At 29.7% G+C, this 13197-nt stretch overlaps 1 protein-coding gene across 1 annotated transcript in view; it reads right to left on the minus strand.

Annotated features, from left to right (window-relative positions):
* Positions 1 to 3832: 3832 nt before the first annotated feature.
* The window catches only part of LOC117178844, a 123055-nt gene continuing 113690 nt past the window's right edge, over positions 3833 to 13197 (minus strand). Inside the window, exon 2 of the mRNA XM_033370347.1 lies at positions 3833 to 4555. Coding sequence (XP_033226238.1) covers positions 4104 to 4544 — 441 coding nt within the window. The 5' untranslated portion in view covers positions 4545 to 4555 and the 3' untranslated portion in view covers positions 3833 to 4103. The remainder of the gene's footprint in view (positions 4556 to 13197) is intronic.

The raw sequence follows: 13197 nt of genomic DNA on the forward strand, positions 1-13197 counted from the left end.
AGAACCCTTAAAATAATTCAAGGGGGGGGGGGGTAGCATAAAAGAAGAAGCGCCGCCAAAAGACAGTAAAGGCATCCACTGCGAAAGACTCCGGAACTTCATGCCATGAAACGGATAGTTTACACTTTTTATTTTTTGTGTAAGTGAACAAGTCAATTTTTGGAATTTTGAAAATATCAGTAATCTTTCGAAAAACAAAATTTGCAAGTTCCCATTCTGTGTCAAGGTTATTGATGCGTGATGGTCTATCTGCTTCAGTATTATCAGATGATGCGATGTAAGATGCAAAAAGCCAAATATTTCTTCTCTCGGCCCACCGCCAAATTTTGTTTGTGAGCTAATTAAAATTTAGAAGTTGAACTCCGCATATTTTATTAATGTAAGATATTGCTTTTGTGTTATCAGTCCTTAAGAGTATTTGTCAATTCGATATTTCTAAAGCAAGGGGTAATAATGCTAAATAAGCAGCTGTTAACTCTAGAAAATTTATGCTGTACAACCTTTCTCTTTCATTTTAAAACCCATTGATGCCTTTAGCCTGGCAGTAAGCGTCCCAGACTGTTTTGGAAGCGTCAGTGTATATTGTGATATGGAAAGAACTATTCCGAATGGGATTGAATCATTTCATTAAACAACTGTTCCACCACTATAGATCAGAAATTGCATGCTCAGTGAAATAAACCCTTGAATCGTAATTTTCATTATTTGGAAAAAGGGCAACCTTTTCTGTCCTACTAATTTTTGTTGTAAAGATACCCATATGCTACTGCTGGACAGGCAGCCACTAAAAACCATATTAAATTCGCAAATTCTCTGATAAAAACTGATAATCTATTTAGAAAAAGTTGAATTATTGAAATCCCAGTGGGCACAAAGTTTGACGACGTCTTTACGACATTGTTACGACATCTTTACGACAACGTTACGACATCCTATGTCCATGTCGTTAAAGTGTCTTCACGATATCGTAAATAAGTCGTATGATCTGACGATGTCTTTACGCTATTATAAAGACACCGAAATGACATGGAAATAGGATGTCGTAAAGTTGCCGTAAAGAGCTCGTAAAGATGTCATAAAGACGTCGCCAAATTTTGTGCCCACTGGGATGAGTTTTTATTTTTTTTTTCTGTTGGTAAAGAAACTGTAGATTCTGTTGCATGTATAACGAATCCCAAAAATTTGCATTGTACACTTGGAATAACGTTGCTCTTCTTATTATTGATTACAATTCCTAAGGATGTTAATCTCTTCTGAGTTTCTTGAACATTGGCAACGCAAACTTGGAATGTGTTTCCGACGCATAGAATTTCATCTAAATAGATCACTGACAAAAAGCCCTAATACCTGAAAAACTAAATGACAGGTTTCATCTAGTCTGACATAAGTGGAAAAAACGAAATCATTTAACTTTTTTAAATTAAGTATAAAGCGATTAGTTCCGTCAGGTTTTTGAACCTGAAAATACGATAATAGAAACTGTCCTGATACTGAATAGCATGTTGACACTGCCCCTATGTTAACCAATTTCGATATAGCTGTTTGTAAGTCTTGTGCTTGTGACTTTGAAAATGTTCCCAGTGGGCACAAAATTTGGCGACATATTTACGACATTGTTACGACATCGTTATGACAACTTTAAGACATCCTGTGTCCATGTTGTTAAGGTGCCTTTACGATATTGTAAATAACTCATATGATTTGACGATGTCTTTACGATATCGCAAAGACACCGAAACGACATGGACGTAGGATGTCCTAAAGTTGTAGTAAATATGTCGTAACGATGTCGTAAAGACATCGCTAAATTTTCTGCCCACTGGGTTGGTTGTAACGGTAGCTGTAGTTGCTTAATGCATTTGTGTATCTGAATTTTATAGCTGCTAAACAATTGAGGACAAACTTTTCCTGAGTTATGGATTTAAATTTGGAGCCTCCAACAATCTTTCTCTTGGACACGTCAACAAAAGTTCTTCCTTGTCCTCCTCGGGCAACCCATTTTTCAGTCAGCTATTTCAGCATTCTAAAATTACGAAATATAAAGAAATATCGAGGCCTGGACACACTGTAGGATTTTGCCTGAGGCATCTAGAAGGTCATCAGCAATTGATGGAAATTATTGGGGAGTCATACCAGTGTTTGCGTCATTTCATCCGCTGTGTATATAAACTAGGGACTTTCGTGCAAGAAAATTTTTGTGCAGACTGGTTGAGTCATTGAATCCTTATTTTATAATAAATGCAGAAAACAAAAAAACTTCAATTTATAATTTACTGAAAAATTAGACAATCATTTATAGAAATTGAACTTACCAGAAGGAGGCACCGTTGAATTATTATTGTAACGCTTTATTTTTTTTCCTCCAGTTTCCTTCATTTCTTCAGCAGTCTTTCCTGATCAATGGGTTTCCTTTTTCTCGATTTCATGTTTTTTGATATTTGTGTAATCTCCAAGCGCATTTTTATTGTCTGTTTATGTTGTTAATCAATTTAGAAAACTATGAAAAAATTTCTGCGTCTATTTACAAGATACTTCCCTCTGATTTGTTCAGAAAAATAAAAAAAACATAATTTCTTAAAATAGGAATTTATCAGCTGGCTATAAATTAATTGCAGATATTCCGGATCCTCAAGGACTATTTCCCAACAGAATTCTGTTTTCGCTTTTTTCACGGTGAAGCGAATAAATAAATAAATGAATAAAGTCGTAGGTTATTACAGTTGAAGATTAGTTTATTTATTTATACGGATAAATATACATCAATATTTTTCACATCCCATCACACTTTTTCTGAATATTTTTAAAATTATTTCAAGCCCATGTGCAACATTGTACTGTATAAAGTAAGAGAAATAACATCCTAATTTTTATTTGCATAAAATAATATAATTAATTTTTTAATAAACGCGCTCATTGTGTGCTTTTTCTTTATCCGCCTAATTATAAAATAAAAGTGTATGCTTAAATTTAATATAGTGTATAATATAATTATTAATGATGAGCTAAAATTAATATTAAAATAGTTACATCGGCTTTTTTATGTACGTATTTATTTATTTTTATTTTGTTTAATCGGTTTTTATTAATCTATAACTTCCCTCTCATTTTTAAAGCAAATAATTTAAACTAGTGTAATTTTAAATACTTATTAACAGCTCAATTTTTAATATACACAATTGAAACCTAATTATTTAAAATATATATAAATAAAGAATTTTGAATTTGAATGATTTTGAAGATGAAAAGTCTGGTGTTTAATTTAAAATAATTTAATTTAGTGGAATTCACAATTTTAATTATGAAAATTACAGAATTCTTAATGTGCAAACTGGAAAAATGTGCAAATTTTCAATTTGAAAACTTAAAACTGAATAATTTTCAATTTTTAATTTTCAAGTTGCATCAAAATTCCTGAACTTTGAATTGCAAATGTTTAAATTTGCGTCTTTTTTAATTACATTACTCATTTACAAGTTGATTAAGATCGAAGAATTTTTATTGTGTGTTATTTAATTATTTAAAGGTCCTAATTTTAAAAATATTAATTTTTAAAATTAACTTACGGAATTTTAACAATTGTTTTCAAATTATTCTTTCACGTACTATATAAAAATAAAGCCAAATTATTTTTGATGTATGAATTTCAAATAATTCAACGTTGACAGTTTTAAACTGAAAGCTGGAATAAATATTTTTAAATTTTAATTTAGAGTTTGAAAAGATCAAGAAAAGGCGAAAGTCATTGTTTTATTATAATATTTAAAGTACTTCAAAACTGTTTAAATAATTAACTGAAAAAACTTAAAGGCTCCACTAATTCTCGAAATAAAAACATTTTGATTGCAATTAATTTCAACAATATATTTAATGATTTTTGTTCAAACTAAAATCGGAATTTAAAAAGGTTGAAGGTTATCTATATACTTCTGGATTATTCTATATGCCAATATCTCTTTACGAGGTTAGAACAAATGTGAAGTTAGCTTATGAACGCAGCTCGGCTCTCACATTTGGGACGTTCGCCGAATATGAGAGCCGAGCTGTGCTTGTGAGCTAACTTTTCGGTGTTTCTAATCCATTCCCTTTCCGTTACCTCAGGGTTTCTATTGTAGATTTCCCCAATAGACTTCCTGAGAATTCATCCTTGCTACAAAAATTCGGCCTACGCCTGTGCGGTACAAATCGGCTAATCGTCCCTTAGCAGGTGGATTTTTGGGTTCGTATTTTTTGAGATCCTCCATAGTACGATACGTTTTCAAGTTGGGTGAGGCTCCATAATTTACCTCAGCTCTTATTGGCTTACTTTTGAAATTAGGATCGAGGTCGAAATTTCTATTTTCGAGAGCCTCTGATTTGAAATTATTGCTATTCCACAATTCTATATAAATAAAATACTTCGGTGTAAAAGGAGGAGTAATCAGTGCTAGCATCCAGCGTGGCTCAGACGAGGTTACACAGACTTGACCTCCGAAATGAGAATTATCCACCGTTGTTATAGTAGCATAACCTATTGTTTCAGCAAACATTCCAGCAGCAGCACGCATTCCAGCAGCACCTAAGTTTGTTGAAAAATTAATTAACACTTAGGAAGTTTTCGTAAAAAAGCATTTCAGAAATTATGTTACATTGAAACATTACACATTGATCCGAAACATTTTGCTGTTCCCAATCTGAATTCCAAACTAACACCCATCATTTAAACATTATGGGAAATTTGATCCTTATTCGACCTTGACATGACCTCCATAAAAATATTATTTTTAAAATAATGTTTCCTGCTCTTTTGAAATATGGGGTCAAAAGTAGGGGTTACCAATTTAAAAATCACTTTCACATTAAAATGACCTTAAAAAACAAATTTAAGGTCAAGTTAATTGGTACTAATACTTGACCCCCTTTGCACCCTTCAACTTCTGTCTAAAACATTTGTCTATATCCAACTCAAATTCTGAATTTTTTTCCATAATAGATTGCACAGGCCCACCCTGTATAATAATAACCAAAGCATTTATAAATCGATTTAAAATCATTAAATATATAAAAATTCACTTTGGCCTTGAAATAACCTTGAAAATCGAATTCAAGGTTAAGGTCATTGGTACCCATAGGTGATCCCTCATCCTCTGATAACTTTGTCTGAAACATTTTGCTTTTCTTAACCTTAATTCCGAGCTAAGACCCATTATTTAAACATTATCGCAAATTTGATCTTTATTCAACCTTGCTATGACCTTCAAAAAAATATTATTTTAAGCATAACATTTCCTGGTATTTTCAAATCTGGGATCAAAAGCAGGGTTTTCTATTTAATAAAAACACTTTGACGTTCAAATAAAATTGAAAATTATATTCGAGGTCAGTGTCATTCATACCAATGATTGACCCACTCTACACCCTTGAACTTTTGTCTACAACATTTTTTATGTCCAGCACAGATTCTCAGTTATTTTTTGTAATATATTAAATAGGTTAACCCTGTATAATAATAATCAAGGCGTTTATCAATCGATTTCAAATCATTACAATTCAAAAAATCACTTTCACCTTGAGATAACCTTGAAAATCGAATTCAAGGTCAAGGTTATTGGTAGCATTAGCTTATCCCTCTGCCTCTAATAACTTTTGTCCGAAACATTTAGCTGTTTCCATCCTCAATTCCGAGCTAAGATCCATTATTTGAACATTATCGCAAGTTTTACCAGTATTCGACCTTGCTATGACCTTAAAAAAATCATTCTAAACATAAAATTTCCCACTCTTTTTAAATCTGGGATCAAAACTAGGGGTTCCCATTTTAAAAAAATTACTCTGACCTTCAAATAAGCTTGAAAATTAAATTGAATGTCAAGGTCATTTGTACCAGTAGTTGACCCCCTCTGACCCTTTTAACTTTTGCCCCAAAAAATTTTCTATACGTAACTAAAATCTTGAGTTATTTTCATGAATTAAAACTCCATAATTATCTCAATAATTATCTATAGAATACAAATGAATAATTTCTTTCAAGCCTTCAGATTTTAACGTCTGTTTTTTAGGGTCTCAAAAAAACCCATAAGTGCAAATTTTTTATTTCTTGAGTTTCTTGCACTTACAATGAGTTCGCTGCAATTTCTTTATCAAAAATGATTAAAATAAAATGATAATGATATTTTGAAATAAATCATCTCAGCAATTAATTCTACAAGTTTTTAGTCAAAGCAAACAAGCAGTGAATTAAATTTAACATTATTAATTGCTTAAAAAATGTATCACAATTTATCACAATATTCCTTTAGAATATTTTGAGAAAGTTGCGGTTTTTAAAATAAGATGTAAGTTGTTATTCACTTTTCAATCAGTGTAAGGTATTTGTTTGTGCTATTTAACAAAATTGATTGTTTAAATCATTATTATTTCTTATAACTATTTTTTTCTTTATTAATGAAAGATCCTTGTGGTTTTTCCTCAAATTTTTATCTTTTTATCCACTTTTCTATGAGCGAGGCAATAATTAATGCAAACTAACAAACATAATTATTTAAACATTTGATTATTGTTTATAACTATCCTTTGTTAGAATAATACTAGACAGTTGCGCCTTCTTTTAAATCTGCAATATTGCTTTGACTTTTAAAAGAAATTATTTTTACTAGTTTTTCAATCTTTTAAAATTTTCATCCAGATTTATTTTATTTTCTGAGGATTTAATTATTTTTTTGAAAACTCGTTTCTATTGATTTTGTCGATCCTTCCATTCTTTACAATTTCAAAGTTTTTCACTCAATTCTATTACTAACTCAAAGGTTGTTTATTTGATAAAAAATTTAACTATTTGGTTGAAAACATTTACAATTTTATGAAAATTTCGTTTTTCTTTGGTTGCAAATTGATTTTTTAATTAAAAATTAAAATATTAACTCGAAAAATTATACTTTTCAATTATAAGTAAATATTTTGTGGTTGCAAATTCTGTTATCATATCAATGAAAAATACATTAAAATAAGATTAATTTTCTAGCGCAGCTTAGAATGATTTCGTTGAAAAATGATAAAATACAATTATAAAATTTTGGACCTTTTCGATCCTCGAATGATTTCTACATTTTTTGGAAAAAGCAGATCGAAATCATGTTTGTGTCCTGTTAGAAAAAACTGTTTTATATTTTCTATTTCTTATTATTAATTTGGGTGTATTTTTTGGACTTCATGATTTGACATACTTTGCTTATTAACATAAATCAACAATTCGGTTTTTATTTGACAGTTTTAACAAGTGTTGAAATCATGAGTCTCTTAGATATGCGTTATCTACTGCGAATCAGAAAATAAAAATCTGTACCAATTCATAGAGACAGTTATCATATTTAGACACTTAGAAAAATCGCTTTTATGACAACATTTTAATCAGAAAAATAATAATTTTTACAATGTGTTGCTATCGTGCAAGGCCAGAGCGTTTATAAATCGATTTCAAATCAATTTCAATTTTTACCATGCCCTATTTTTCTATATATTTCTATTGTAATTTTCGAGATACGTAAAATAAATTGACATTCATGAGAATATTAAAATTGGGAAAATAAACATTTTTTTGAAACATATTTAGCTAACGCACACTAACAAGGCGTTTATCAATCGATTTAATATTAATGGAACATTACATCATGCGCTACTTTTTGATCTCTTTCTGTCTTACATTTTTTAATTATTTTTTTTTAAATAATATTTTTTTGAAATTTAGTCTACTTACTTTTAAAGTAAACAATCCCCACGAATGTGGAAAGTAGAACGCCACTCATTTTCATTTTTTCGAAATAATCTCGATAACAGCTAAACTGATTCTTCAAGATTTTTGCTTACACAGAAACTTGATAAATACCTGCTATATATATAGTGAATTTCGTGGCTTTTATCCGATAACATTCTTTGCTTATTCTTTGAATGAATTGAGTGGAACGAGGAAGATTTTCATATTATAGATGTGGTAATGCAGACTTTATGAAAGTTTTTTTGCGTCTCAATCAATCCGTTAGGTTTAGTGAATTAGCAATTTAGTAGAAAATTAAACTATTCGGTTGAAATTCATTTTTTCTTTAAGGCCATGTGACGAAAGGGTCACATGACCAAACCTGGTTCTCAATTTTTCTGTCCCAACTTACGTCTAAAAGAAAAGAAGGATCACTCTGAAAGTTCATCACTCTGCATCACTCTGAAAGCGGGCACAAAGTTTGGCGACGTCTTTACGACATCGTTACGACATCTTTGCGACAACGTTACGACATCCTATGTCCATGTCGCTCAGGTGTCTTTACGATATCGCGATTAAGTCGTATGATCTAACGATGTATTTACGATATCGCAAAGGCACCGAAACGACATGGACATAGGATGTCGTAAGTATGTCGTAACGATGTCGTAAAAGCGTCGCTAAATTTTGTGCCCACTGGGTAATGTTTGAATTTTTGATGCAAAGAAACAAATTTATATCATTAAATAGCACGTGTCTGATATACGTATCAGCTGTTTTAGAGCAGAACTAGCGCAGCGAGTAGACAATTTCAAACTTATACGGGTATGTGGGTAAAACAGATTGCATGATTGCCGACAGAGAAAGTTAGAAGTCTTCTGTTGTGAAGACTAAATGTGTCCTTCGATAATCATTATTTTCATAAATAAAGTTTTTTCTTCCCCTAACTCTTTGCAAGGCCACAAACGATCCTTTAATATTTATTATCATTTTCCGAAAAAAATTTCCGCGTTATTCAAACTTTTATTTTTCGATGTGGATGAAAAAATATTGATCTTGAGACTGACTTGATCAGCTGTTATACTCATCACATGGCCTTAAGGAATCTGTATTATCATCAGAAAAGGTCGGGTGCTTTTGCATTAGGCTTTTTTAAAAATGTTTTTTCAGCAAAATTAAAATACATTTTTTTTAATTGATAGATTTATCTGGTCTGAAAATATGTTAACAATTTCTGTTGTTCTTTCGTGATAATACAGATTCCTTGAGAAATTTGATTAGTAACACCAGAAATCGGAAGTTGTGTCGTTCGATTCCCAGTGAAACGAAGGAGATCTTTTTCAGAAAAAATTTAATTAAAAAATAATCTTTTTTTTGTTAAAAACTAATTAATTTTTATAAAAAATAAAATTTTTGGTAGAAAATCACTTTTGTTACAGAATAATATTTCCTTATTGAAAATTCATCTGTTTTGTTAATAATTTGTCCTTTCTCCTTTGAAATTTGACAGTTTTGTTAATTATTAATTTATTTTGCTGAAAATTTGTTTTTTTCATTTTTCAACTGTTTCATTATAAATAAATTAATCTTCCGAGTTAAGTAAATATCTTTTGGGTTGAACTTTTTTGCTGGAATTTTTTTTTATTTAAGCCTTTGAGTTGATAATTCATATCTTTTGTTTGAAATTTTAACATTTTCCTGGGAAATATTTTCTTTTTGATTGAGAATTAATTGTGTTATCTTAAAATGTAACTATTCTACATTTAGTTGGAAATTTTAATTTTTCTTTTTAATTTTACTTTTTCTAGAGAAAATTAATGTATTTTGTTAAAAATTAATCTTTTCGATTGAAAATTATTCTTCTCCATTGAACATACTTCCTATTTTATGAAAGATGTAATTGTTCGCTGCTAAGTTCATCTCGTTTGGTTAAGGATTTAACGATTTGGGAGAAAATTAAACTATTTGGTTGCAAGGAAATTTTTTTTAATTACAATATTTTTGATAAAATCTAACATTTTAACATTATTTAAACATCGTCACAGACGATGAATGGAAATGATACTTAGAAGTTACACATTTATCAATCGATTTCAAATCAAGTATACTTATTAGGATCCTCATTAGGTTTTTCAAATTTCTTTTCGAATTTTCATGGAAATGTTATCTGGAATTTCTAAGTTAATCAAAAGATTTCAAATCAAGTATGCTAATGAGGATCCTCATTAAGATCGGTCAAATTTTTTTTTCAATTTTCATGGAAATGATACTTAGAAGTTCCGCCTTTATCAATCGATTTTAACTGAAGTATACTTATTAGGATCCTGATTAGTTTTTGTCAAATTTCTTTTCGAGTTTTCATGGAAGTAATATTTATGCGTTTCGCGTTTATCAATCGATTTAAAATCAAGTATACTCATGAGGATCCATATTCAGATCGTGAAATTTCTTTTCGAATTTTCTTGGAAATAATACTTTTAAGTTCTGCGTTTATCAATCGATTTTCAATCAAGTGTACACGGAAAAAAATTCTTGAGGCGAACGAGTGAATAGAGAATATATTAAACTCAAAGAAAGTGTACGCTTGGATTAGGTAAAACGTTTAGTTAGAAGAGTTACACATTTAGTCATTTTATGTAAATTGTTCTCGTAAATCAGGAATTTGGGCAAAATTGCTAAGTTGGAAAGTTTATAATTTTCGACAGATTATGTATAATTGTATTATGTTCAGATTAGAAAAAAATTTAGTTGTTATAGAAATATATTAACTTACAGTAGTCAATTTTTCGTCTGGTATCGCGAAAATGAATTTCCCTGAAATCCGTGTAATGCATTTGAAGGTCAAGTTTGTTGTTTTTATCGCGTTTCTTGATATTTCAATATAGTTATCGCCTACAATCGAAACACGTGTAAATTATTATTACTGCATCATAAATTCCATTTTATATTAACATTCGCGCACATTTTAAGTGGTAAAAAGCGTTTAATTGTCCAAAGTAAATCTCAACTGTCACTGCTCCCGATTAGACCGTCGCCATTTTATTTCGCTGCTCCCATAATGCACCGGCGCTCTTCCGACAATTGCTTCAGACACCTATTCTTAATATCCCTATTATAGCTATACTTATTAGGGGTTTGACTATACGATATCCATGGTATATGGAAAATGGTCAAGGATATTCATTTTCGCTGATCCAGGGATCTTTCTAAATTCCTTCGTTCGTCTTCAGCCTAATGTTTGGCTATAATAAGGAATAATATCCCTGTCACAGCTCATTTTTTTTACCGTGTGCTCATGTGGTTCCTGATAAAGGTCGGTCAAGTTTCCTTTCGAATTTTCATGGAAATAATAAGCGGAAGCTCCGCTCCTATCATTCGATTTTAAATCAAGTATACTTATTAGGATCCTCATTAGTTTTGGTCAAAATTCTTTTCGAATTTTCATGAAAATGATATTTAGAAGTTCCGCGTTTATCAATCGATTTCAAAACAAATTTACTTCTTAGGATCCTGAATATTGCTGGTAAAATTTCCTTTCGAATTTTCATAGAAACGATAAATGGAAGCTCCGCTTCTATCAATCGATTTTAAATCGAGTATACTTATTAGGATCCTCATTAGTTTTGGTCAAATTTCTTTTCAAATTTTCATGGAAATGGTATCTGGAATTTCTACGTTCATCGATCGATTTTTTCGTTCAAATGTTCCTTTGAATTTTCATGGAAATGATAAATAGAAGCTTCGCTTCTCTTAATCGATTTTAAATCCAGTATACTTAATAGAATCCTCATTTGGTGTGGTCAAACTTTGTTTCCTCCGATGTTTTCTCCGATTCCTCCGAAATAATACTAGATACTTCTCCGCTTCCTCTTAAATCCCTTAAATTTATCAAATTATACAAAAAATGACATGTTGTTTGTTTTTCTTGAAAAAAATTATATTAGGATATTTGGCAAACCCCCTTATGTTTAGCACATATTTCCTATTAAAAAATAAGTTTTTAAAAGTTTGTGAATCGATTTGAAACTCAATTTTTGGTCTATTTTTTACTGAAATCTTCAATTTTGCTTTGAATTTGTAGTTATTAACATGTAATTAATAAACATCAACCAGAATCTATGTTCAAGTAGTATTGAATTTTGTTTGAAGGAAATTATTTTCATATTTTGGCGAATTTTGAATAAATTTTAATCTCAACTATCCAGTATTATTAAAAAGGGTTTTCATTTTTTCTAAATAGATTGTTTAAACAATCAGCCTTGTCATCTTAAATTAATTATGACCACACTGTGATTAAAAAGTTGAAAATAATCAGTCAAAGTATTATTTGGTGTAGCATAAATAATTTGTGTTCAAAAATCGGGAAAAATATAATTAGCGCTAAAAAATCCCAAAACTCCATTTTTCACATCTGGTGTTTTTGGGGAACCAATAAAACCGACTGATGAGGATATTTTTAAAATAAATTTCAACTCGTATTTTATTGGTGATTGGGAAGAGAAATTTCAAGCCTTAACTCGAATCACCTAATATTGATTAAAAAAAAAACTTTTAAGAGGATCCTAGAAAGTACAATTTATTTGAAATCGCTTGATAAACGCCTTGGTTTTGCGCATAAGGAAACATCATTGAAAAAGTTATTATTTTCATAATTTTACTATAATTTTAATATTTTCATGCACTCAAAAACACTTTATTTTCAACAAAAAATTAAAAAACATACCAAATATAAAGAGAATTATTCATCATTTAAAACCTTTTCTATCAAAATATTGTTTAATTTCCAATAGCTATATTTTTTAATAGCTAGAATTACAAATCAATTATCCTTTAAAAACTCATATTTAGTTCTGTTTTCATATTTATTTACAGTGAAAAAAATGGATAAAATGTTTTTTTAACCAAATATAAACTTGTCAGTACTGTTACTAAGGAATCTAATTATTTTAAGTGTTTCTGCTCCACTATATCATCGTGCTTTTGTCGCAAAAAATTATTTAAGACTTGAGAACATTGAAACAGAATTGAGTAGTACTTTTCCAGATTCCATTTTTTAATCATGAGCAAATTTAAATTTAAGATATGAAATATACGAATTCATGGAAACACTTATTATATCCAAATACGTGAAAAATTTCTTTTATAAAAATATAAAAATTACAAAAATAGTATACTTTTCAAGCATATTTTTCTAACGTAAAAGCCCAAGGCGTTTATCAATCTATTACAAAAATATTTTAATTTTGACATTGGCTATTTTTCTATATTTCTGTGTTCAACTTTTAAATTTGTATAAATCCAGACAAAAATAAATTCTTCTTTTTATTTATTTTTTTTAATCCTTTTAATTGATTAAAATACTTTTTCGTTCCACCTTATTATATATGTAATATTTGGAAAAAAAATTATTATGTTTCAGAATGCTTACTTTCAATGTGAATTTTTTCTGCTAACAATTTCAATAAATGTCT

Source organism: Belonocnema kinseyi, chromosome 8 (assembly GCF_010883055.1).
Source record: "Belonocnema kinseyi isolate 2016_QV_RU_SX_M_011 chromosome 8, B_treatae_v1, whole genome shotgun sequence".
Lineage (NCBI taxonomy): Eukaryota > Metazoa > Arthropoda > Insecta > Hymenoptera > Cynipidae > Belonocnema > Belonocnema kinseyi.